Source organism: Diospyros lotus, chromosome 2 (assembly GCF_014633365.1).
Source record: "Diospyros lotus cultivar Yz01 chromosome 2, ASM1463336v1, whole genome shotgun sequence".
In the NCBI taxonomy this organism is placed as follows: domain Eukaryota; kingdom Viridiplantae; phylum Streptophyta; class Magnoliopsida; order Ericales; family Ebenaceae; genus Diospyros; species Diospyros lotus.
The window spans coordinates 21,147,583-21,175,162 of NC_068339.1; the positions used below are offsets into that span (position 1 = coordinate 21,147,583).

General features: G+C 32.7%; 2 protein-coding genes across 4 annotated transcripts; both read left to right on the plus strand.

Moving 5' to 3' along the window:
- The first annotated feature begins 4,532 nt into the window (after positions 1-4,532).
- Positions 4,533-7,327, plus strand: LOC127795416 (uncharacterized). The gene is made up of 2 exons (XM_052327077.1): positions 4,533-5,061; positions 6,790-7,327. Exons 1-2 carry the CDS (start codon positions 4,783-4,785, stop codon positions 6,964-6,966), a joined length of 456 nt encoding a protein of 151 aa, XP_052183037.1. The 5' UTR covers positions 4,533-4,782; the 3' UTR covers positions 6,967-7,327.
- Positions 7,328-11,813: 4,486 nt separating this feature from the next.
- LOC127795425 (katanin p80 WD40 repeat-containing subunit B1 homolog KTN80.2-like) lies at positions 11,814-26,981 on the plus strand. 3 transcript variants are annotated; one of them, XM_052327083.1, is made up of 18 exons: positions 11,814-12,180; positions 12,550-12,680; positions 13,964-14,081; positions 14,404-14,630; positions 14,716-14,818; positions 17,032-17,102; positions 17,337-17,411; positions 17,498-17,641; positions 17,993-18,170; positions 20,128-20,637; positions 21,889-21,945; positions 22,029-22,153; positions 24,931-25,056; positions 25,330-25,404; positions 25,516-25,628; positions 26,004-26,120; positions 26,218-26,286; positions 26,554-26,981. In XM_052327083.1, the coding sequence occupies exons 1-18, from the start codon at positions 12,156-12,158 to the stop codon at positions 26,618-26,620; spliced, it is 2,331 nt and encodes a 776-aa protein (XP_052183043.1). In that variant the 5' UTR covers positions 11,814-12,155; the 3' UTR covers positions 26,621-26,981. The 3 variants fall into 3 exon arrangements, with proteins under 3 accessions (XP_052183043.1, XP_052183042.1, XP_052183044.1); XM_052327082.1 differs by having other exon boundaries at positions 11,815-12,180; positions 20,122-20,637; XM_052327084.1 differs by lacking the exons at positions 11,814-12,180; positions 12,550-12,680 and having other exon boundaries at positions 13,958-14,081; positions 14,399-14,630; positions 20,122-20,637.
- The last annotated feature ends 599 nt before the right edge of the window (positions 26,982-27,580 follow it).

The following is a 27,580-nucleotide window of genomic DNA, read 5'->3' on the forward strand; positions in this document are numbered from 1 at the left end:
ATTAAAAACATTTAATACAAACTTACATCTAATATAGAATAAATATATATGGATGAAAAATAACATTTGAATAAAATTATAAGAAAGTGGTTTTCATAACTCTCATGCGCCAATATACAAAATCATAGAGATTTAAAAGCCTCTGTACATGCAATTGAAAAACTGACACCAGTTTGCATAATGATGATTAACATAAAATAAGAATATATTGTATAGTATATAAAAAAATAATTTATAAGAATCAATTTAAGTAAAGATGAAAAATAACATTTGAAGATATAAATAAGAAATTTTTTATAATAATATTAAAAATATTATGTTTGTTTTTCTAAACTCTGACCTTCAAATCTCATATGAAAAATGTATGCATTTGAGAAGTATGCATCCTAAAGGCTAGAAGAAACATTAAAGATTCTTAATGTGAACGATGAATGTTGAAACCATTATGCATTGAAAATCATGAGTTGAGTTTAAATATGAAAATATTTGCATGACATATGAGAAATAATATTATCAAAACAGAATAAGCAAACCATAAAACACAATAATTTAGAGTGGTTTGGCCAATATGCCTAGTTCATTACCTTATTTTCTTATTAAGGATTTTAAAAATATCTACTAAGGAATTTTAGTTTTAAGGGCTCAATTATAACACATACATAGTTTTTTTCAATTTTAACTATAATCTCCACTTTTTACTGGTTAAGTAGGAACTCTAGTTTTTACAGGAGTGGCTATAACCTTTACATAAAACTTGTTCACAACTAAATTCAACCACAACCACTACCTTAATTTAAAGGATCAAGCGTAACATTTACAAGAGTTTAACAAAAGATTTGTGAAATAATATCTTAAGAAAAAAATATAAGATGATAGAATGATTTCAAACATTCTCTTGAACAATAAGAGAGTTATAAGAATTTGAATAAATAAAGTACTCAACTTTCTTAATCTAGTATCTAGTTTAAGAATGTCTACATGAAAAACATTACTAGATAATCTCTTTGAGTGAAGAAGGAATGAACTTAAAGAATAATCACTCAAGCAGTGAATATTAGCTCGAAAGAACATGGCTTCGTTGTGTCTAAATTTGGATTGAACTTGGCATTGCTTCAAACAACAGTGGCTTAGGCTTGCTTAACAGCAATTGCAACCAATCAACGAATCAACATTGATCTCATGTAGCACTTAACTTGGCCTTTCATAGAAACTTGAGACATGGAATTTGCCTTAATATATGCACATACTAAGAGGTTATTTGATTTGATTGATAACAGTCAAATTAGTTAAGAATCATATGCATATTATATAGATAAAATATTTTATACACAATGCATAACCATATTTATCATTCTTTTATAAAAGAATATAGTTAGACTTTATAAAATAAAGAGATACAGTTCTAACCGTCAAAACTATTATCTTTTTCATTTCTAAGCAACAGTTATATTTTTCAAAATTATACACTAGTTACTTGACTAACTTATAGAGTTACTTGACAAATATAGCTCTTCAATCGATTGGACAAATCAAGTAATCGATTATACAGAAGTCTCATTCGAGTATAATCAAGTCATTACTCGACTAACTCAAAAACCACAGAGATTATGCATTTCTTACTCGATTACTGAACTAAACTTACTCGACTAATAAATGCATTCACCAAGTACAAACATTTGACACTTGATTATATTTAAAATTAGAAACTTAGTGTTACAATTGTGATCCGAAATTCAAATTTGACTGAGATTATGACTTATAATTTAACTATGATTATGATTATGATTTTGAATTTGACTATGATTATGATATTGTCAAATTTGATTTTATGTGAGATTTATCTCATCTGAAGAAATATTCTTATAAATTATCTTCTGATCAGGATATGGTTTATTGTGTACATTCATAGATGATTTTAGATCTATAAATAAGTGTCTAATACTCTAGAATTAGTTGCAGCTATAACACTTTTATTGTAACAATATTTGTTTAGTGATATTTTGAGTGTGACAATATCACTTTTGTACTAATAATTATTGCTTAGTGATATTTTTGTTTTTTCTGTTTGTGATTTTTTTTATTTGAATTTTTCATGTAAAATTATGTGTTCTTGTGTGATTAATTAGTTTGATTGTGGTTTGTTATCGATCTAATTTCATAACAAAGGATCAGAAAGAATGTTGGCTAAAAAAAAAAAAGTTATGGTAAACAAAATTTGCGCCATGACAGAGGTTTCTTTAGAGACTTCTTGATACTTTTTTCAATCTTTTTCAATAAGGTTAAGATATTGAAAAAGAAAACATAAAGACTTGGCTAGTGATTGATTTGTAGTCAATGAAGTTTCAAGAGCATGGAAAGTCATCACTTTTGAAATATGAAGAGAATTTAGAATTAGGGATGTGAAGATTAGATTTGAAGATGATAGTACATGTATTTTAAGTTGGGGAATTCACCTACGCGGATTAAGCTTCCAAATCTCTCATTTTATTACTGATTTTGGATTTTGTTTTATCCTTAGAGGTAGAATCGTAGAAGTAAATGAATCATAAATACTAAAGTCTTTTTTAAGAAATAAAATTAAGAACTTAAAACGAGAGAAATGACATATGGTTGGGTGATGAGAGTTCGAAATGTTTTATTTTTTCACTAGATAGAGATATTAAAAAAAAGAATGTTTAATTAATCTTATTTTAATTAATGTAATTTGTATAAAAACTTAATAGAGGGGTATTAGGGCAATTAAGGAAAGTAAAAGGGCTTATTTGCTAAAAAAACTGTAGTGTATCTGCAAAGGGCCTAAATCAGAGGGGCATGAAAACAATTAATCAAAATTATAAAATCAGGTATTAAATTGACGAAAAAAAATTGCATGTCAAATTAATCGTATCGGATAATTTTATGTATCAAAAGTGACTTTTTACCAAACATTTATGCCAAACTGAAAAGGAGGAAATTCCATGCTTTCAACTTTTCCCCATTTAGACTTGGTAAAAGGCCCAAAGGCTTCATGGAAAAGTGGGTTTGGGCCCACAATGGCTGTGTAAAAGAGTCCAAACAGCCGTACACGTCCAGCAACAGACCGCGAGTGCCACCAGGCAGGCTGCCTTCTCTGACTAAAAAAAACAATCACCTTTGGAAAATTAATTTTCAAAATACCATATTGTCAGCATATGGTATTCTGAAAATAAATTTAAAAAATGTGATACTTTTAGCTTTTACTCGTCGACATATTGCCTTGTGATTCTCAACAAGTCAAGTATAGCTCAACAATTTTTCGAACTTTTCCAAAAAAAGGGAATTGGAGATCTATGTGAGTTGAATTGGCCCGATAAGATTATACACTAAACTTACACAAAATCTTGATTAAATTTAAAAACTCATGGTGTCCTGAACGAACACGAGACAATTCTCATTAATTGATTCCCCAATGCTCTAGTTTTTAACTACCAACACACGATTGCATGCATCACCATATCTTCGCACATGTGAATGTTCTTGACTCCTGGGAGTTTGACTATAGTGCTCAGATCAACGACTTACAACAAATTAAGAAGCGTGAAAAATTCTAAGTTGTTAATAAAATCTAAAAAAGTAAACATTTTAGAAGTTAATAATAAAAAATGAAAAACAAATAGCAAACTTATTTTAGAAGTCAATTTTTTTTTTTACAATATAAGATTCAAATTTTCAAATTAATGATTACATAAGTAAAATAATAAATAAAATTTTGTGGGGCTCTTTTGTTATTTTGTCTTTTCAATACCAATTAGTTGGGGGTAACTTTGGGTGTTTATTCACCTTTTACAAGCAATTTTGTGGTATGTTTAGGGTGAAATTGGGTAATTAATTAAAGAGTTAAAAGGCATTTTAAAAATAAAAAATTAATTGAGTTTTTTCTTGAATGGTAATACCAAATCTTGTATTTAGTTTTTCAATAATATTAATTATTGTATCGTATTTTTAATATTCAAATAATTATGTTAGTTGATGATTAATATATTGTGTTTTGAGTTATTTAATTAATAAATTAATGAAATTACACTTTGTTTAAAAATAAATATATTTATTATTATTTAACCTTAATTTTTATATTTAAATAGATGTAAATAATATGTATTTAACTATATTTTTTTCTCAATTATCACATGACTTGCATCCAGTTAACTCTGCATATAATTGGTATTAATTGGAGTTGTCAATTGGTTAATTTAATTGGTTATAATAGAGCAACTTAATAATCGAATTTATGAATAATAAAATCGGATTGGGACAGCCAATTTTTTTATTTTTTAAAAAAAATGATTAAACTGAAATAATTAAAAGAATAGAAATTAATCAAAATTTGTTCAAAATGACCAATATTAAGAAAATTTAGTAGAAAATTATATCACCATTAAAGATATACAGAAGATTTAAATTTAAATTTAAATTGTCATGTTTGTCGTGAATATATTAATAACTAATTAAGTCGAATAATATTTAATAATATTTAGTAGAAAGGGGGTTTACATATCCCAAAGCTCCCAGTTTTTCAAAGCTCTGGTCATCCGTCTGTAAAGCCACTCACACCCTCTCCCCCTGTCTCTCTCTCCTCTGTTTCTGGAGGCTGCACGGGGCTGGTTTTACCAACTGAGTTACTTTGGAAACGCCTTGAAAACCATGCTGCTCCACAGTATCTTCTTCTCCTTCTTCTTCCTCTAAGGCTCTAACTGTCTGTGACGATCTGTGCTTTGTTGTTGTGGGTCTCTCCCAGCTCACGATGTTAGCATAGAAGAGACAACAATGGCGGAATCTGATCACTGGGCCTCGCCGCCGGCAACTGGACCGCCGCCGTTCCCACAGAATGATGCCCGTTGGATGCACTTTGACAACTCCGTTAACGCAGTCTCTTTTGGTTTCGTCGCCACCGCAATTCTCGTCTCCATGTTCCTTGTCATGGCCGTTTTCGAGCGTTTTCTCGGCCCGGCCTCGCAGTCTCCTTCTCCTGCCGGCCGGCGGTACGGTCGTGATATTGAGTCACAGATGAGCTCCAACCGAAAACTTCATCTTCCATCGCCCCATGTGAGTCTTCTTCTTCCGTATCTGTTTTCTCTGTTGATTTCCTGCCTGTTTGGACGATTGGTTCGGACCTTCTTTCCCGGAAAACCAAATAGAAAAAGCGTATTTTTGAATTTTGATCATTCTTGGATCTGACAAATGGGTTCTTCCTCAAAAATCAAAATCATCCTCGTTAGATAATTGTCGTCTAAATTAATTTTATTGTGCAAAAAAATAAAAAATAAAAAAAAGAAATTTAGAATTGGGGTACACAGGAATTAATCAAATTGCAAAACACCAAATTAGCAGCTGATTGAAACCCATTTGTGTGAACTTTTTGTCTCCAGTGATTAAGAATCCCCATAAGCTAACTCATTAGGTTTTTCTTTTATCATAAGCCCACGTGCACGTTCTCTTCAATTGGGAGACATCAGGGCACTGCACTGTCTGTTAGCTTAAGACACTTTGAAGAATGGCCCATCCTAGGAGCTGCTTTGTTGGCTTGTCTGTTGGCCCTGGTTAGACAGCCTAGGTACTATATATATGATTATCGCAATCCTTTTGTATCACACTTCATTTTGTTTCAATTTATCTAAAACATGTCGTTTTGGGATCAGTTTAATTTATTGAACTTATATACTTTTTAATTTATTATCAACATTAACATAATTTAAACATGTAAGAAAAAAGACCGACACAATTGTTTGTGAGATGAGGGGAGCAAAAGGAGGAGAGAAAAACTAAAAAAAAAAAAAAAAATCCATAAAAGGCAGGCTCTTAAAACAAAAATTAAAATATAATACATAAGATACAATGTAATCTATTTTACTGTTGGTATCATTATGGTAGGACAAAGAAAAAGATTTTAAAACCAAGACAAAAGCGATCTTGCCTCATGGAGTTGAGCCACACAGCTGTATAATATTGATTAGGCCCATCCCTGCCCTTCCCTGCCCATGGCCATATTGACGATCCCAACCCTGACCAGCACCTGAATGGAGACAGGCCGTCACCATTTCATCCTGCCCAGAGCCTTAATTAGTTTATTGTCTTCCTTGCAGCAGCCTTGAATATTTATACCCAATTACTAGTTCATTAAACAGACATTAACTATTCAATTATGCGTTGACATTTGTGTTCTGTTTGAGCAGAAATTGCTGACTGGTGTGTATATATTTTATATATTATATTAGATGACCAGTGTATGACATGATCCTCTCCTTCACTCTCACTGGGTAAGACACTCGTTAAGGCAACTCTCAATTCTATATGAAATGGAGAAATGGTGCACAAATTTATCTACTTTTGTACTTCTGAAAGGAATTACCCAATATAATGATGATGAGGCAGTCATGATGGCTCTCTATTCTTATATGGTGTAGAGAAGCTTTAAGATTACTCAAGGCCCACGCCTATTTCAACTTTTATATGTTCAATGAATTCATAAAAATAATAGAAGAATAACATACCCGAGTCTCTCGCTCCCATATCATATCATCACGGACTCAATAGTGCAAAGTATGCGATTGACCCAAACCTTGTATATTCACGCGACATTCCATTCTATCTCAAACTTGTGCAAATAGTTTTATAATTTCGAATCGAATGAGAATCCTATAAGAAAGTTCTGTTCAATCTTCTGATCATGGATCTCCTAATTGATTTATGGAAGGTTCATCTAGATCTCGCAATTCACACTTGATTCTGCTTCCGAATTGTGATCGGTAGACCTGTCTTTTGTTTTATCCTCAGGTGTCTCTAAATGCCAGAGAATTATCAGTGTTGATGCCCGGCGACCGTGTTCCGACGTTCATCGCCTTGCCTTGCCCGCCGGATCGCATCTCTTGGCCTCCCCGGCAACACAGCTCAGTGACCGGTAACCGCCACGGCTTCGCTCCAAACCTGATCTCTCACACTCCACCTCAATAGGCCAAGATTGAAAATGCTCGCGGCTGTATATCGATACCAATATTCCGAGGAGGATTAATTCTACAGATGGTGGCATTTGATATGTACATAGAGCATTCGATCAGGCGACGAAAAATCTGAAGATTTTCATATGCTTGGGAAATTTTCGAATCTGTAAGATGCGTGTTTAATTAAATGAATTAAAGACTATATATAATTGTCACATAATCACAATATTCTTACGAGGGCAAGAAAGAATATATGCCTATTTAATAGTGCTACGAAATTTTACTACTTTCATAAAATTATTATAAATAATATGATTTTTCCTATTTCTTCTGGCTTACAGTGAAAATTCCAAATAGGCTAATAATATGAAAAGGTAATAAAGCTCTTTTATTTAATGAAAATAATATTTTAATGAAGCTGTTTCATCTGTCAATCTACAATTTTGCAGCCCCAATTGAAGGGCTCCTTTCATTTTATTGTTGTTTTTATTTTTTTTTAATGAATCCCTTTTGTGGATTATTTGCATTTAAATATCTTTTTTTTATTTTTATTTTCATAATGTTAGTGATATGCTCTAATACTAAATAAATACAGATAACATTTAAGACAGTATTTTAATGTTTTTTTGCATATTATAATTTATAACATGACACAATATCTTCATTTATATCTTTTTATGATATTATGAATGAATTTCTAGATTTCTTATTAAAAATCTCATTCTTAAATTATTAAAAATATATGAATGAGATTATTTAGTACAAGATTTTTTAAATTGCTCTTAGTTTGTAGAATTTATAAATAGATCGAGAATGGAATAACATATAAGTTTACTATATTTGATTAGTATAATATACTAACGATAAAGGATATAGTGAGTCATATGCTATAAAGCACGAGATGTATATAATAAATATGCGGATAATTGTTAGTTGAATAATGCATCGAATGTGATCTTAATAACAAATCATATGGGTAAGATAATTAATTATTTGTTATTAATTGTGATCGTATAAATGATCTTTTGACTTAAAATAATATGGTTGTCTTGCATTTGGTGTTTGAAATCTGGTAGAGTATACAAAGTTATCCTAATCATGGGTCAGAATGTTCTCAGGTGGTTTCTTTTTATTAGTATATAAAGTCATGTATTTACCAAAATAAATTAAAAGTTCTATTAATGTCAAATGAGTTGATGTTTCTTAATTACTGTTTGAGGATAAAACTAAAAAGTCACATGCCCTAAAAGTGAAGCAACAAAATAAATAACAAAAAGCTTATAGCATATCATTTATTCATCTTAAGAGTTAATGGATTCCATTAAAAGTTAATGAATAGTCTAAGCAAATTTAGGCATGGCATATGGCATAATAAGATCTTTCCATTGAAATTTGTTTTAAACAAAGTTAAAACGGTTCATTGTTTTTTTTAGGGGATGTTTGTTAATCAAGATAAGAGACAGAAAATGTCATATATAAGAAGCATTCCGAATATTTAATTTTTCCAACGTGTTTGTTAAGTTTATCTGACCATTTCCATAAAATATCTCATGTGATCTCTTGTCTTCCCCTTTCAAGATAAATTTATCTGACCTCTCATCTCAGATAAATTTATCTGACTTTTTCAAGATAAGGCTCAATTACTTATCTGCCATTTGCAAAATAGTTAATGCTATTTAATGCATTTTAAAAATTTAAATTTATTAAAAAAACTTATTTATTTAACTCTTATAATTAATATTATTTAATATATTTTTAAATTATTATATATTTTGATAATTTTTAAAATTTAAATGACATTATTCATTTCATTAATTTTTAAAATTTAAATTTCTTTCTCTTTCTATATATATTTTATTAACTAATATAATTCATTTCATCAATTTTTAAATTATTTTATTTAATTTTATATTTTATTATCTATTATGAAAATATGTTTTGGCCATTTTAAATTATTTAGGTGGAATTATTGTAATTCTAACAATTATTATTTATACTTTTCAACTCTTTTTAAATTTATTTTTGAACATGAATTTAGAAAATAAAATATTATTTTTAATTTTAATCTTAATTTTTTAGACAATTCATATTAATCATAAAATACTATTTTAATTATAAATTTGGTAATAGTGATATTTTGGTAAAAAATTCTTATTTTGATACTTATCATATGTATTAACAAATATATGAAAAAAAAAGTACAGTTATTAGTGGATTTTAAAAAATTTAACAAACAGTCTGATAGAAATCTTGAAATACTTCCTGACCTTATCTTGATCATTCTATATCTTGATTCGGAAAGTATCTTAATTTTATTTTAATACCACCTTATCTTGTTCATTTTAACAAATGCTCCCTTAGGGTATTGAAAAACTAAGCTATTATATATCTTTTTAAAAATCAAAGCAAATTGTTAACCGGTTAAAATTATGAAAAATAATTTAGGGTTTAACTCCCCAAACTGTCAGATGTCGATTTCTCATGAAAACTTGGTGGGTTTTTTTATTTTTTCACTAAATGAAGAAAAAGAGTTTCTTCGGCAAGCCTTGCTTATAAATAGAAGAAGAAATGAGAAGCAATCAAGCTTCTTGGTCTTTGCCTCTTCTCACTTCTTCTTCTTTTTTATATTGCTCATGAGTTGAATATTTTTTCTTCTTAATGAACAGGTATTTGCTCATCTTCTTTTTGGCCAATTTCAACCAACACAAATAAAAATTAAATGATATTATTGTTTGTTTTTGTGTGAACAGTCTAAGACCTTCACATTTGAGAAGGAACTTGTCAAAAGAAGTGAGAAAGCTAACTCAAAACACCTGTATCTCCAAGACGTAGCTTGTATCTCATCTTGGATTTTGATTCAAATTACTGCATATTGCATAAATTACTAAGCTATATAAGGTTTTTTGTGTTGATTCGTTGCACATGACTTGCTTTACATATTTTACGACTACACAAAACCCGTATGTGAAATCCCAACAGCCGGGTCTGTGGGCCTAATGCATCTCATGTGGTAGACGTGGTGTTTCGCCCACAAACACTGTGTGGTGGAGTGCAAAGACGCTGCATGGCCTTTGTAGATCTATAAACGCTTTGGTTATCATGTGGTAACGTTTTGCCTAACTCAGATGGATAGATAGACAACTTGCATGGGCTTGGAAATTCAAATGAGAAAGGGCTGGAAAGTAGAAGGGCTTCACCACCGCACAACCCGCGACTGGTCTTGGTGGGTGGTCGGGGGCGTGTCTCTGTTACGTTTGTCCCCTCCAAATTTCAGATATTACGGTTTGTCCCCATGACAAACCCTGCCGCTCAAAAAATTTATTGATTCAAGAGGGGTTGGTTCAAAAATTTACATATAAAATCTAATAAATTAATAATGTCATTGTTTATGAGCATTCATGTTACATAAACATTAATTAAAATAACGTCTAAAGAATATTAAAATAGCATAAAATGTCCTGATATGATTTTAATGTGATTAGATGGAGAGGTGAAGACTGAGTTTAACAAGTAAATTCGAGATGTTACTTTTTGTAATATTTGTTTTCTTTTCAATTTTTTTTACAATGACTAATTTATATTTTTATTAAAAAAAATTAAGAATTATTCTCTTCGTCTTTCAATTTTGAGTTTTGAATTTATTTTCATTTTTATACTTTGAGTGTCTGTTTTGAGATTACTGAAAATGCGTTCTTTTTATCTGTAACGTTTTTTGTATTTTATAAATTTTGAGCATATTTATGATAAAAATAGTCAAAATTACTTTTTGTTATTCTGAGTTTTATTTAATTTTTTTTATTTTCAAAATTATATTTTTAAAAATATAAAAATAAACACATTTTCACTATTTTAAAAAATTAAAAATGGTATGAAAATAACAATGAGAACATGCCACTTTCATGTGCAAAGAAAACTAAAAATAGCAAAGAAAACTGAAATCGGGCTATTTCCTGAGTTTTACCAATTTGATTGGTATATATGTTCACTAATCTCTTTCTTAAACTATATTAGTATATTATTCCATTTATGGTCCAACTAACCTAAAAAATAAGATTAGATGAAAGAGTTTGGAGAAATGAAAATTAATACAAATAAAGAATACCTCAATTAAGTATTATTTAATTATTAATGGGTAATAGAATTTTTATCCATACTCTCACTATTAATTATAGTTAGTAAATAACAACCCATAAATTAAGTAACGGCCATCCATCCATAGTTAACTGTTAAGCCACCTTCATGTATAAAAGGCTTATATGTGATAATTATTATATTTTTTTTAACCATTTAAACATTCAATATATTTTTTCTCCAACCATGATAATTTATAGTTTAAATGCTAAGAGGATTCCCTCTTGCAAACTCATGCTAATTTTTTATTATATAAGTGGGATCCACATATATATATATAATATATATAAATTAAACCCACATGTACACATATAAAAAATAAAATTATACATATGAGTCCCATTCATATTTTTTTAATTTCAACGTTGGGATGTAATTAACAAAATTAAAATATTTAAATAAATTTATAAATTCATGAAAAGATTTAATTTTTTTTTGGTCATTTGTCATGGTTAATATTGTGAATGTGAAAACCATTTTATATTTGTTAATTTAGTGAGTGTCCTCCAAATTTTAACATTACAAGATAAGTTTTAAACAACATAATTTCAGCTTAATATTGATGTTCATTGCAAAAAAATATATAAATGTAATCCTCTTATTTTATTCCAACGGTCCTGAAGTTTTGTTATATTACACTAGGACCCGAAACCTCAGGGCCTTCAAACTTGGGAAATATCATTAAATTTACATAAAATTGGTAATAATGTACCGTTTGGTATTTAATCCGCCACACAGCATCGAAGCAGCAGTCGCGTCTCTCAAAAGAAGCGACAAGGCTTCTTTCTCTGTGAAGTCGCTGAATTTGCAATCTGAACCCAGTTCTTATCTTTCTCTGTGGATTTCTCAATCTCTACCCACAGAATCAAAACACATATATGTTCATATATATATATATATATAGGCATATATAGAAGCCGAATCTATCTTCTTCGCGAATTTGACTTCCTTACTGTTGTATTCGACCGCGTCTCCGCCTCACAACCACTTCGGGCACGTAGACCGAGGCCAAGAGGAAGACGTTCAGTTCGTCGATTGTGTTCCCGTTTCGGAACTGGAATTCTCTCGGAAATGGCGAAGCACGGATATAAATTGCGTATCCTTTGGAATTGTTGACTGAGTCTTGACTTGCTGCGAGCTGTCTGCATCGAGTTTTTGGTGTAATCCTAGGGTTTTGTATTATTTTGTGTGGTTGCGAGGGAGTTGAGACAAGGAGAAGAGAAAAACAGCAAAGAGAGGAAACAGACTTAATTGATTGTTGTTTAGTCCGGTTAAAGTTCAGCTGAGCCGAGCGAAAGAGTTTGCCTGCCTTCGTTGTTTTGTTTGCTTGTTTCTTAATTAATGATTTTTTTTTCTTGATGAACTAAAAGAGGGTAGAGTTTTGAGCTCGGGTGGTGTTAGGGATTGGTTCAGTTTTATTGCAATTTTATACGGTTCATCTGTTTTCTTGACTGGATGAAAACAGAAGAGTTCGTGGCTCATTCAGGAGGTCTAAACTGTGTTCATATCGGGAAGAAGACATGTCGACTTTTAATCACCGGTGGGGATGATCAAAAAGTAAATCTTTGGTCATTTGGCAAGCCGGACTCTTTGATGGTGAGTTAGAGTTGGGAATTTGGATTTCGATTTGCATTTGGATACTCAATTATAAAGCAAAATACCGTAAGCAGTTTGGACATAGTTACCAAACTCATTTTGGATGCACAATTGTGTTTCCTCGAAATCCTGTTTTGCTACTCCTTTGAAAATTCCTTTTTTTCTGGGAAATGGTTGGACCTTTCGGAGAAACGTTTGGAATATGTGTCGGGCACAAAAAGAGACATCCAAAAATTTAAAGTGTAATTCAGCAAAAAGAAAAAAAAGTGCAAGTACCAAATCGTTGTGGAAATTGTTTTTTTACATGGCACAATATGTTGGGTATTAAGGTGGCAATACATGTAAAATGTGAGCCTAATAGAAATGAGAATGTTATGATGGATGTATATTCATATAAGAAAAGATATAACTAGAAATGAAATTATTCATAATAAAATCAAAGAAGCTCATATTGAAAATAAGATATGTGAGATATGATTACAATGGTTTAATTTTGTGAGAGAAAGACCAATGAAGACATGTGAGGAGTGGATGGAATCTAACAAGTTTTCAGTGAAAAATGTAGGGAAAGACCAAGAAAAACTCAATGGGGGACCCCTAGTTATGATACGTGTTATAAGCAGCTTATTGAAGATATGGAAATAGATAGAGATGATTAATAAGTTTTTTTTTTTTTTTTTTAGTGTAAATGAGATGATTAGTAAGTTAGAATTCACGTACCGAATCTCACCTAGTAAGATTAAGATTAAGATTAAGGCTCGATATGTGTAGTATTTAGTAACTTTTGATGTATTTACTCTTGATGTTGTGCATTAAGGCTTGAATTTATTAGGGTATATTACCGAAAAAATACCGATCCTTCAGTGTGTTTTCAATTATAGACCTAACTTGTAATTTTTTTCAATAACCACTTTGAACTTTCTTTTCAGTTGTGGACTCTGGACTGTTGTTACACCCTATATTCTGAAACTCTCTTTCCTCTTCCCCAAACCCTCCTCAAACTCAGCACCCACACCCATAAAGCCGCCTTGACCACTGCCACATGAAAACCCCCCATCTCTGACATTATTAACCATGACCCACATGGTTATTCATCATTGTAGAGAGAGACTGACTATTGTTCATTGAGTGTGTGGATGGCTGGTCTCTCTCTCTCCTGTAAGCTTATATGGCAGCTACATCTTTAATTAACATCCAACATTAACGAAATTAAATGGCAATCTATAATTGAAAGATGCTATGATATATTATTACAGCATGCATTAAGCAGTGTGATTTTGCAGAGCTTATGTGGTCACACAAGTCCAGTAGAATCTGTGACATTTGATACCGCTGAGGTTTTAGTGCTTGCTGGAGCTTCTTCTGGTGCCATAAAGTTGTGGGATTTGGAAGAAACAAAAAGTATGTTCCTTTGGTCTTCATCATGTCAATAAAATTTAGTCTTAGCTTGCTCACAGGTATAATGTTTCTTTGCTTCAAAGTAATGGAAGCACACAATTGAATACTGGTTGATTATGCATTTAAAAAAAATCAATTTAATATAGGAGGCTAAATTAATTCTTAGCTTCTTACACAGTAGTCTTTACCCCTGGTCTGCGAGTAATCAAACTAGAGGGTCTATATTCTGTAACTGATATTTCCTGACCTGAAATCTGTCACAATAAAGAGGACTTTAGTAGTTGGCCTGCCCTAATCTAGTTCTTGTTACTCTTGTGAAGTGTAGTCGTTCGCACCCTTACTGGACACAGATCCTATTGTACTGCCGTTCAATTCCATCCATTTGGTGAATTTCTTGCCTCTGGTGCCATGGATACTAATCTAAAGATCTGGGATATCAGAAAGAAAGGATGTGTTCACACATATAAGGGCCATACTCGAGGGGTTAGTACTATAAAATTTTCTCCCGATGGTCGGTGGGTGGTAACTGGTGGGCTTGATAATGTTGTAAAGGTAATAAGGACTTCCTATTGGCAGTTCAAATTGAAGTAACTTTTCTTTGAATTATTTTGATTATCATACCTTTTTTTCTGGACAGGTATGGGACCTAACTGCTGGAAAGCTCTTGCATGATTTCAAGTTCCATGAGGGACATATACGGTCCATAGATTTCCATCCCCTTGAGTTCCTTATGGCAACAGGCAAGTACTTGGTTCCGGTCTGGGGAGTTCCTGCGTAATCCTTTGATACCAAGTTATCTATTATCACTTATGTTGTCCATTTAGTATTTTTTGTCCTCTTTGGTCTTTGCCATCCTTTCTTCTCAGCTTCTTGGACTATTTGAGATGTTCCAACAACACCACCATATCAAGTCTTAATCTCACTATGTGGGGTCATCTACATGAATTCTAGCGTGCCATTTTTATCTATGACCTTATTTTCTCTAAGGCCTTTATAACTTATATCATACTTAAAATTCTCCCACCAAGTCTTTTCTGGTCTTCCTCTACTTTTTTTGTTAAGTACTTGTTTCATTCCATTCCATCCATTCTTGCTACAAGGGCTTGTATTGGTCTTTTTCTCATATGATCAAACCATTTTATTTGTATCTCATGCTTCCAATCTTAATAGGAGCCACTATGACCTTATTATTGTAAATATCCTCATTTCTATTTTTTAAATCTTTTTCTTGTATAGCCCCACATCTATCTTATCCATCCTCATCTCAATTGCGCTTATATTTTGCACATGTTAGTGCTTAATTGTCCAACATTTTGTGTCATACAACAAAGCTGGTCTTATAGCTATTGTATAAATTTTTCTTTTTTCTTTAATGAATTCTTATTATAACATAAAATGCCAGGTGCAGTTTTTCATTTTTGGATGATTGATCTAAGATATTTGAATTGATACTACTTGAGATGAAGAATTTAGAAAAATGGTATTATTATTATTTTTTATTTTTTTGTCTCTGCATTTCTGAATTTTGAACATGTGGCATGTTGTTTACCTAGTGTCACATGCGAAGATTACAAATGCTTTTCCACTTGAGACGTCCAAAGAGTTGAAAACCCACAAATCAGGCATTATTTCAGCATTTGAAATTCCTTAAGTGGTGCGGCGCTTAATGGCCAACACTGAGAAGCATTTCTGAGCCAGGACCACTTAAGATAGTTAAGCTGATGAATCCTAAATTTCTTAAGTTTTGGGGTTGTGAGAACCACCATGGTTGTGCATAGAATATTACACTTACATTTCTTTAGCCAAATATTTCTAGTTTCCGGTAAATGTCAGACTTACACTCAATAACCAACGTTACCGAATTACACAAATTCAATATCCAATGCACTATAAAATTCTGTAGTTATTTAGATATTTTGTCAAGGCTTTTTCAACCTCAAGAAGGGCACAATCAATGCCCAAGATAACCTACTTTGTGAGAGATAGGAGAGGGCTGTTTTTGCATGCAACCTTACACTTGTATGCAAAGAGGCTGTATCTACAACTTGAATCTGTGTGACCTTCCTGTAACAAAGGAGCAACCTTACAGTTGTTACCTTCAACATGAAGAAGTAAAGTCAATATATTATTTAGGAAGGATGATGTTCATACTGGCTATAAAATGCAAATTACTTATTGTTTGCCAGGTATTTATAATGTGAAGCTCATTTGTTTTGCACCAAGTGCTAAAAAATTATTTCTGCAACAATGTGAAATCTGGGATTATTTTGTGTGGGTTTGTTGGTCTTTGTCACCTTCTCTGTTGTCACCTTCCATAATGTGTCTACATTTCCATGTTCCCACATTTTGTTACAAGTAGTTCTCATGATATAATGTTGAAATCGCTCATAGGGATTTCACATGATTATGTCTAAATGTCAAAGCTTTGTGGAAGTTTAAACTGCTAATTAAAAGCAATGCTGTGAATATTATGTTTTGAACTTGACAGAGCAGTACGAGGAATAATATGTTCTGAACTTGAGTTGATGCTATCTTCATCAAAACTGGTTGAATTGATTTCTTCTCTTTAGAATGGAAAAATAGTGCCTTGTGATTCTAGGATAGTGCACCTAAAATGAAACCATGGGCCTATCTTGCCCTCTGTGTGTTACTTCTACAATTAAGCTTACAACAATTGAATTGCATGTGTTACTGCTTTTCTAAATTGATCCAGAAAAAGAAAAAAGAAAGAACGGAAAGAAAGAAAATGTTTATATCTTTTCATATGTCATAATCTAACAGCTCTTGGGAAGGTGGAGGCCTATTTTGTCATGCAATTGTTTCCCAATTTGGCAAGTGAGATAATATGTCAATTTGCCATTAACACAATATTTTCTGCCCCATTTTTCATATAAATTTGATTCTTATTTGACTTTCTCTGGTAAGTTGTAATTATCTGTCAGCTGTATTCCAGGTTCAGCAGACAGGACGGTGAAGTTTTGGGATTTGGAGACTTTTGAATTGATTGGATCTACTGGACCGGAGGTATCTAGGCTTTTTTATTCTATCTTTATTGATAGAGTGAACTTTGTGAGGTTGATGTTTCTTAATTACCTATGACTTATAAAAAAGAAAATGATCAATTACCTATTAAATTTTGTAAATTTTTTGTTTTCCCTTTTCTCAAAGAAATTGTGGATTCAAGCTGTGGAAGTTCATTGCTAAAGGTCTGAAATACAATATTTTTTACAAATCCTTGTTTCCCCATTTGTATTCCAGGCTACAGGAGTGCGGTCAATTACTTTTCACCCTGATGGGAAAACCCTCTTTTGTGGGTTAGATGATAATATAAAGGTTATGATCTCCTGCACTTCCAAATCAAGGATTTGGTTTTGGATAAATGAAGTAGCCTTTACATACTCATGTCCTTCCAACTGCAGGTTTATTCATGGGAACCTACAGTTTGTCATGATACTGTGAATATGAGATGGTCAACGCTGGGAGACCTCTGTATTCATGAAGGAAAACTCTTAGGTTGCTCATACTATCAGAACTCTGCTGCTGTTTGGGCTGCTGAAATTTCGGTAGTTGCCTTCTATTATTTTTTTTCCTTCTAGTTCTTGGATTATTTCTTTCATATTTCAATAAAAGCTTTATCCAACCTCTGCATCTTAAAATTCAGTTTCCCTTTTGCATTGATTTTATCTTTTCATTTGTCTTTTTTGTGCCAGCTTGTTGCCTTCTAGTATTTGTTGCCTTTTCATTTGTCTTCTTTGCATTGAATTTCGGTAGTTGCCTTCTAGTATTTTTTTCCTTCTAGTTATTTGATTATTTGTTTCATATTTCAGTAAAAGTTTTATCATACCTCTGCATCTTAAAATTCATTTTCCCTTTTGCATTGAATTCATCCTTTTCATTTGTCTTCTTTGTGCCAGTTTGTTGAGCCATATGCAGCCGGTTCAGTTCCTGAGCTTGATACCTGCTCTGAGCAGAAATTTGATCGCCAAGAAAGTCCTATGGCGACAGTAAGGAGTCAGGGAAGGACTGCTTCAAGTGCACACTGCCGGTCTCTCGATTATGATACTAAAGAAATAAAAAATATATACATTGACAGTAAGTTCTTTATTCTTATTTGAGATTTAGAGAATTGAGGCTTACCCAAAGATGTCCTGATGTTGGATATCCCTTGCATATTCATCTGTTAGTGCTACGGAGTGTGGATTCTGAGCTCAAACATGGTTTTAAATGACAGTGTCCAATGGAATAGAAGCAGTTGCAATGTAACATTTTCTGGATATTGACACGTAATGGATTTCAGAAACCTAACCAATTAGTTCCTTTTGTGTAATAGTAAACCTAAATTCATCAATATATATATTTTGCATTTGAAGAGTTGTAATGGTTTCACAAAATAACTTGTTTTGAGATTAAATTATATATGTGGGAATTGAATGACTTGTTAAGGAAAAAAAATTGACGGAGATCAATAATTATAATTATTTCGAATTTTATAATTCTAGTTATGGAGGGTTTTTCTTATTTAGGAATTTAAGTTTTTGTTCCCACCTTAATTTGGGTTCCATGTTAGTTAGGATCAGGGTGTTATGCTTTTTTCCAACTTTAATTTGATTCCTAGTTTAGTAAGGTTTTGTGAATTTTTAAATGTCTTGCAAATGTAGGAATTATTCAAATTTGGATTTTAATTAATGAATACAGAGATTGTTATTATTTCTCTAGTTTTTTTCTTCTCCGTTGATCCCCTTTCTCACTTTTTCTTCTTATCTTTCCCTGTTCTTTTCTGTTTGTTCCTCCTGGTTTTGTATCTGCCCCCCTTCTCCAGACCCCTCCTCCTCCTCTTTCTTATTCTTATTTCTCTGCTCTGAGTAATGTTACAAGTTCATAGAAAGTTCAGGGAAGGCATGAGAGGCAATCTCAATTTAGTACACTATGGATCTGAGGGAGGGTCAGATTTATGGCCTTACTCTTATCTATGGATTTGTTATTTTCATTTTTGAATACCTGGCCCAGATTACAATGGAGCAACCTTACCACTTTATCAAGGAACTGCTCTTTAAGTCACAGGAGAATGAAATTTTATCAAAAGAAAAATTAAGAGATTTTTATACTTAAGGCTATCAATTGTTATTGCTCATATGTCCATAAATCTCTAGTTGAAAATAAAAAGAAAACGAAATTGAAAATATTCTGTGTGCTATATCCAGCTTCTTGTTCTAAATTCCAGCTTTAACCTTAATGTTCTCATTGGAATGTTAGTATACCTAAGCTAGATGAATTGTGGGAATCATGGAACAATAACAGTGAGCAAAATATGAAAAGAGTGCACAAGAAGTCCAAGGTTTATGTTTGGGGTCTACTGCTAGAGGCTGTACTGGCCATATGGCAAGGATATCAGTGATAACCGTGAGTAGTGGCTTCTTAGCAACAACAAAAAAAAAAAAATAGAGACTCTTGAGTAATGGCTATAATAGAACAGTTGTGTAGTGTAACAGTGTTTTATTGGTCTTTATCAGCTGTTTGGTCATTTTAATCTCCAGATTCATATGTGAATCTGTAAAACTTGAAAATATGTTTGCCCATAGATGATTACTGCACATTTCATGGCCAAGGAAGACTACTTGGTCATCTGTTTTGTGTACCACCCACTGTGTACACACATACAGAAGCAGTCCTCTCCTCTCCATAATAGCATATTTCTATTACTAGAGGCTGCATTGGCTTTATAGCTGAAAATATCAGTCATAGCTTGACTGTGATTGTAGTATAACTGTGTTGCAGTCTCATATAATGGATATTATGGTTGTTTTTATTGTGGAAACATATAGGACTTGTGAATTTATATAAGTATTCATATCAGATTTGTGTTGCACGAAAATACAGTCATGTTTTATGGTATCCATACTTAAAACACAATTGACTATATTACTTGTGTTTAGTACCTCAAGTTGGGATCTTATTTGGACGCCCAATAAATTCCCTGCAGTTTCACATGGTACTTTGCTTACAAAAATGCTTTGTTGAGTCTGACACGCTGTTCTTTGTAAAGCTGCAGGTGGAAATCCAGTTGCTTCAAAAAAAGTTGGTTCTCATACCTCTCCTAAGATTGTATTCCCATCTGATTCTAAGGAAATAAGTCATCTGCCAATCCAGAAGCAGGTTCCTGCTATTGGCATGCATGAGAGAATTATTATGCCAGTAAATACTAAATCGGTCATAGCATCTAGTATCATACCTCGAGACAGTCCTGATGGAAAAGTCTTGAGTAATTTTAGAAGAGAATCTATTACCTCTGAGAGGACCAGTCCTGGTAGGTCACTCAAGCCAGCTCACATCCGGAGCCTATCAGCCACCCAGTTTAATGCGAAGATGCTGTCAGTGCCAATTGAAATGGAATCTATTACCAAAACAATTGATGAAACTGCTGTGAATCCGAGGTTCCATGACAAGCTTGTAGGAGACGACGCTAAAGAAACCTCTGGTGGAAAGTATATGAATATCAAGACTGTTGCACAAAAGTTTGAAAAAACTTTATCAGCAGAGACACCACCTGATCAAGAAAGCTGTTGAGTCATTCTTCCTCCCCTACAGTGCAATTCTTTACATGATATTTTATGCACTTCTAAATTCTCCACTTCTTTTTTGCATTTAGCTATTCCTTTGTCATTTTATTTCCAATTGATTCCCTTTTTTATTTGCCACATTGTTCTTGCATAAAATGTTATCAAAGTATTCTAGCAATATCCCAAGATATTCTAACAAAGGGTAAATAACATTGTTGGTCTGAGCTTTATGCTTTGTGGCAAATTAGTCCTTGTACATTAATTCATCTTTTGACAACCATTAAACTTTTAATCTTGTTACAAGTTTTCTTGTCAAAAAATTATGACGTGGCAGATACATAAAATAAAGAAAAATAAAAAATACAAAACACAAAAGTAGTTATTGCCAACTGGCTGCCGCTAGTAACCTCTTCTACGGATCTAGCGGTGGAAGAACCCATTGCTAGGTTCTTTCTTCTTTGTCAGGAATCTATGGGTTTTCTTCCAAGTTGCTTTTTCCTTTAATTTTTCAAAACATTCTTGCTAAAATCAAAGAGATTCTTCTCTTCGCCTACCAAAATTTTATTGCAAATTTCATATATGTTTGAAAAATTATGTACATATATTTGTATAGAATCTTTAAAATGTCAAGTGACAGTCACTGACAACCACTGTTTCTTTGTTTTATTTTTTTATATTTTATATATTTGAGAAATGATAATTTTTTCACGGAGATTGAGTCTGATGGAAATTTTAAAGGGGGCCTAAATTGTAACAAGATTAAACATTTAATGGTTGTTATAACAAAGTATAAAGTTGAGGTATGTTATTTACCCTTATAACAAATATGCATTTTTAAACTAAAATTTTCCTAGAATTTGCAGCATATTATTTCTGTTTCTATAGATCATTTAAATTTTCCAGAAGGAAATGCTGCCAAAACTTATTCTGAAAGAGTTTCTTCAAACATCTTTTCTTCCATTTCCAGTTTCAAACTCTTTATCAGAGGGGCTAATAAAATGAAGGTGCAGGTTCTTAAATACCATCTTAATTTCAATTTTTCTTGAAGTCCAAATATATGTTCCGTAATGTTTTTATTTTATCCTTGGGTTTTTCATTTTTGGCATACAATGTTACACTATCTGAATGCACGTGAATGTTGAGCTCAATATTGTATGTATGACTGAATTTATCTCTGCTTTAGTATGTTATAACATTGAGTTTTTGATTTAGTAACATATCAATGAAAATGTTTTTTTTCACATTATTTTCAGGCAACAAGTCCCTCAAAGGCACTGAAGAGAATAATTCAGTTAAACTTGTTAATGGAGGTTTGCTATTTAAATACATTTACACAGTTTGTAAAGCTTCATTGGGTATTTGATTAATTTGTTTCTTCTTTTTGCTGTGTCAGTTGTACTGGGACGCACACGCAGTCTAGTTGAGAGGTTTGAAAGGAGAGAGAGATTTAGTGAAGTTCGGACACCTGATACAACTCCTGATGTCACACCTAAGATAGCTAAAACAGCTCCCTTGCCGGTATAGTTTTTCCCTCCCTAAGTAGTTATCTTGCATGATTCATGCATGACAGAGTATTCTGCAATATTGTTCTTGTCAGATGAATACATAATACATGCAGGGTTTGAATCAGTAGTCTTCTAGCATGTTTTATGGTGAACCTAAAGTTAATTGTGACTATGTACTCTTATTGTTTGTGTGAATTTAAAGTAAGTTGGTTGAAGCTATACTTTCTGATATTATTTCAATAGTATTGAAGAACAGATTATGTTGGGGCTCACTCTGGCATCTGAAAATAAGCCCCCATCTGCTCCCATTCCAGCAGTTAGCATTGTTAGGTGACTGTTCTTGATGGGAACTGATTTGTATTGCTTTATCTATTTGTGTATTTTTATTTGGAAAAATTGAAATGTTCTGTTCTACCCCACTCTTCTACAATCTACAAAGTCAAATATGGCTTTCAAATCTCTACTTCCCCATTGCCTCTGATTAATCAAAACCATTGCCATTACAAAGATGCATGGTTCTTAAGAATCTCGTAACATTTTCTTACAGAAACCTTTCTTCCATGAAAAAATTAATGCTACTTAGAAGAGATTTGACCAATCAATTACACTTACAAGTTCTAAAAAAGGCAAGGCTAGTAATGTTAGTTCCACCTACATACTTCTGCTATAATATGTTCAAAATATGTTCTGCACCAAACCATTTAGGCTTACCATCAGATTTTATATGTATATATATCTACTTAGATGCTGGGGTTAACATTTTTGTACCATATGCAACATTATAAATTCATCTTCACTCGTGGTGCTTTTTTAAGTCTAACTATATCTTACCAGCTAATTAATCCCTGCCAACTGCCACTTATCTCATTTATACCTATTGACAAGGAGATCTTGTAAGCCAACTCTTGACTTCGGTCATTGGTCCTCAACTCAACTTCACAGGCTTGATCCTTTATCCCATCTGGATTGCATACATCATCCCTAACTGAACTTTCAAATATAATGTTCATAATTTTAGCAGTATGCATAATATCAGTGGCTTAAATTACATGGCTAACAAATTATGGAGTGTACAGACCTTAAGATGGTTAATGCCATGTAATCTGGGACTAGGATTTGTGGAAGGAAAATGAATTTCTTTGTTTGCATGTAAAAGAGCACATATATAAGTTTTGTCATTTTCTTTTACTTTTTTTGTTTAAGTAAAAGAATCCTTGTTCCAAAATTAGCCCAAATGTTCATAAGGATCCTTATATTCTTGATGATGATTGTATTATGGTTTTAGCATTGGACACACTTCATGCTGTTGGATACAGACATACAAAGCACATATGAATTATGGCATGTGTTTGAAAATCTGTACCAGTAAAAAAAATGTAGTTGACATTATCTATTGATTTCTCCTCCTCAAGATTCTTTCATTCTAGGAACACAATACCCTAATTTTCAATTTCTTTGAGGATATAGAGGGTAGGTCTTGCTAGCAATGGTAAGATTACTCCTCTGTGACTAGAAGGTCACAGGTTTGAGTTCTAGAAATAGCCTCTTTGCAAAATAATGCTAAAGCTGCATACAAGAACTACCATACCCCAACTTTCACAAATTGGGAAGTCTCATGCACTAGGGGCATCCCTGAAGATGTTTGAGGATATTGTTTTCACCGTAGATATAAGGACAGTTGTTTACTACTTTTAAGATAGAAATAGATGTATGGGTATTCTTGTAATTTCAAAATTAAAGTATTTGGAATTATCTTTATGTATATGTTGTTTTGTGGATGTTTGTAGCCATCCTGGTTTATGAATGCAGGGCACAGAAATGACATGACTAAACATGATATTTTTTGAAAATATTAGGACATGACTTAACAGCGACACATTGAATAAAAAATTATGACATTTTACCTAAAAGTATCTCACATTCTATATAATAGAAAATAAATATGATTACAAAGTTGAATATATAAAATAGAAAACTCTTGTTTCAAGGTTTTGGTATTTAAGGTTACAAAAATTAAGAAGGTTAAATGGAGGACTGATGTTCTACATTTTTTTTATTTCACAATTGATTTTTATCTCGTGCTTTTAAAATAGAAATAGTGGTTCTATCTTTCTTAATAGTTGCACACAAACTACATCCTATGGTAGACATGAGTCTGGTAGTGAAAAAGTTAAAATAATAATAATAATAAACTACACACTCTTGGGTGAGTGTCAATCGTGCATTTGGAAGTTTACATTGATTTTTATGCCTGGCATGATATGTCTACTTTGTTGGAGTGCTCAGTCCTCATGCTGCTTTAGCACCTTATCATGTCCATAGGTGTCGTATTTGTGTCTTGTGTCTACAACAGTACCTTAGTCATGTAGATGTGCTCTGGTGCATTTTGCAACCCTTTTAATGGCTGTCCTATGGGTCCTTGCTGGAATCCGTGTTCTCTTCATTCATGAGTGTTTTGTACTAGTATTCTGATAAAGATGTATTTCTAATCAGTAATAGCAAGTTGGAATTGTTCTGTGCTGCTAATTTGACCAAACCTCATCTGCTATTTGACATGAAATTTCAGTCAGCTTAATTTTGTTTGCCACAATGTGATATGTGGCTTTTATGTCATGAACCATTCCCAAAGTGAAAGTTAGAAGTGCATGGGTGCAAGGGGAAAACTCATTTTATGATGTAAAACTTGTTAGTTCAGATTTTCATGTCCTTTATTTAATCACATACACATTTTTAAATGTTTTGGCAGTTTTGACTTATGAAATATTCATCATGTTACTTGTTAACTTACAGAATAGGCATAAAAAAATTGGTGGAAGGGAGTTGACATCTTTGAGTGATGGAAAACTTGCTGAAGGTCTGATGCAGAGCCATGATGTATTCTTGAGTACCCTTCACTCCCGCTTAACAAAATTACAGGTAAGTTTTTACTGATTGCTGACATGAACTGTTCTCTTAGAAACTTTCCAATAAAATAGTCAAGCTACACATAAATGTGTATTTGAACATAATTAAGTTGATGTGGGGGGCTTTTGTGTCAACTGTGTTGGCAATTTTAGTTGTCATGTCCATCAGTCTTTAGTTGCAGAATATTTAAGGTTTTTGATTGGTGTTTGTAGTGACACCTTATTGATTTGTTATTGCCTATTTTATATGGGGTTGTGGGGAATATAAAATTTAAGTAATTTGCAGGTGTTGCGGCACTTCTGGGAACGGAATGATATTAAGGGTGCTATTGATGCTATGAGGAAGTTGCCTGATCATTCTGTGGGTATCTATTGGAGTACTTCAAATGTGTTGCTTGTTCTGTTTTTGATGAGTAGACTCAACGAGTTTTGCTTGTTTAATGATTTTAAAATTCATTTCTACGCGGTGTAGGTACAAGCAGATCTGGTTGGTGTTCTCATGGAGAAAATGGAGATTCTCAGCTTAGATCTGTTTTCTCGTTTGCTACCTGTGCTTTTAAGTTTACTTGATAGCAAAATAGAAAGGTAAAACTTTTCATAAGTAGCAATCTTATGTTTCCTGGGTCGGTAAACATTGATATGTAAGTTGCAGTGGCTCTTTGTATTTGAAGTCATTATGGATTACGTGATCTTTTAACACAACCAGCAAAATTGACATAACCCTTCATAATACTTTCTTGGTTATAAATCCTGATTATCAACCAAGTTTGGGGGTTGCTGTTCCTATCTCAAAATAGAATGGAGAGCCGTCATGTATATAATGACACTTGAATGTCTTGTAAGATTTTCAAATAGGTCTAAGAAGAAATAAAGATAATTTGGGCCATATAAAAATGTATATTTTGCAACGACTCATTTATAGGATCGTCATATATCTGGATAACACTTGCACTTGTATAGGCACGCTAATATTTCCCTGGAGCTGCTATTGAAGCTTGTAGCAGTCTTTGGGCCAGTAGTCCGCTCAACTGTTTCAGTACATCCAGCCATTGGAGTCGATCTTCAGGCAGAGCAAAGGTATGACCGCTTGCCTTTTTTCCTTCCAGTATGGCTGTTGATGGGCAGGAATTTACATGCATAGCATAATAACTTCTATCCGAAATTTTTTTTCCAGACTTGAGTGCTGCAAACAGTGCTTTATCCAGCTCCAGAAGATCCAAAAAATTCTTCCAGCGCTTATAAGGTAAACAGGCTATTTTCTCTCTTGTTATCAAATGGGAACTGTAGGTAGGTCATCAGGTTGAGGTGTCATCAGAAGAAATTGATTTGCGATCAATTTGAAACCATAATCTGGCTGATTGTTTATTAAACCTGATTGCAAACTTGAGGACAACAGCTTAATTATTTCCTCTTTTCTACCCTTTTCAAATATATTTGGTTGTTGAATTTGAGTTCCTTAATCGTATTGCTTCCCTGGTTTAAAGTTCTTTCGGTTCATGATTCCCTGCAGGAGGGGCGGTTTGGTGGCGAAATGCGCTCAAGAACTGAACCTAATTCTTCGAGACTCAATCTCATAATCAAATCTCACCGTCCTCATCCACTGCCATTGAAGAAGGGAAGCTATACCTTATAACCACCCTTTTTAATCACATTGCATGAGATATAACCAACCATGTACAAACCGAGGCTTTCACAATTTTGTCTTTGCTTCCAATGCTTCTAACCAGCCAGAGGCGGCGGTTGGCGGCGCAATCTCCCAACTGTGATTATGGAAAATATGATCGGTTATATTGTTGTTTGTGTTGTTGATGGTTCGTTTTTGTATGTAATTAAGATGATGGATATGTCAGTAATATGCATATTGAACTTGTAAGAGCCCGTTAGTACTGTTCATTGGGTTGTCTTAAAATTAAAAGCCCATCAGTTTGTATGTTCGCATCTATAATGTTGATATAGAACTTTGCAATGCCTTCTTTCTTTTTCTTTTCTTTTTTTTTAATTTCAATTTGCTAGTATTAAATTCTTTTGCACAATAAACCTCACTTATTAGCATTAAGATATAATATAAGATAGCATCGATGACGCAGATTAAGTGGTTGGGTCACGATAAGTTAGAATTCGTATTAGTATATTATGAGTTCGATTCTTTGTCTTTCGTAATGAGGCAAAACCTTTACATGTAATTTATCTCATATGTCGAAATTGAGAGCATGAACGGCAAGGGATCATGCAAGGGCGATAATTCCAATATATAATATAAGATAGTCTCCAGAGCATAGGTTAAGTGGTTGGATCACGATAAATTGAGATTCACATCAGTAGGTTATGAGTTCGATTTTTTGTTCTGCGCAATGAGATAAATCCTCTACCTGTGATTTATTTTTTTTGTCGAAATCGAGGACACGAGCAGTAAATGACCGGATAAGGGTAATAATCTCAAAATATAATATAAGATGTGTAACAAAAAAAAAAAAATTTACTTGTAAAAATAATTATCTGTTGATTCTCAAATTAAAGATATATTATTTGTACGGATA

Excerpts from the sequence above, each read along its gene's own strand:
- LOC127795425 (XM_052327082.1), top strand. The coding sequence starts at position 12,156 with ATGGCGAAGCACGGATATAAATTGC. Across the intron at positions 22,154-24,930 it reads CTAAAACAGCTCCCTTGCCG|AATAGGCATAAAAAAATTGG; the intron begins GTATAGTTTTTC and ends GTTAACTTACAG. Across the intron at positions 25,629-26,003 it reads CTTGATAGCAAAATAGAAAG|GCACGCTAATATTTCCCTGG; the intron begins GTAAAACTTTTC and ends GCACTTGTATAG.
- LOC127795416 (XM_052327077.1), top strand. The coding sequence starts at position 4,783 with ATGGCGGAATCTGATCACTGGGCCTCGCCGCCGGCAACTGGACCGCCG. Across the intron at positions 5,062-6,789 it reads TTCATCTTCCATCGCCCCAT|GTGTCTCTAAATGCCAGAGA; the intron begins GTGAGTCTTCTT and ends TTTTATCCTCAG.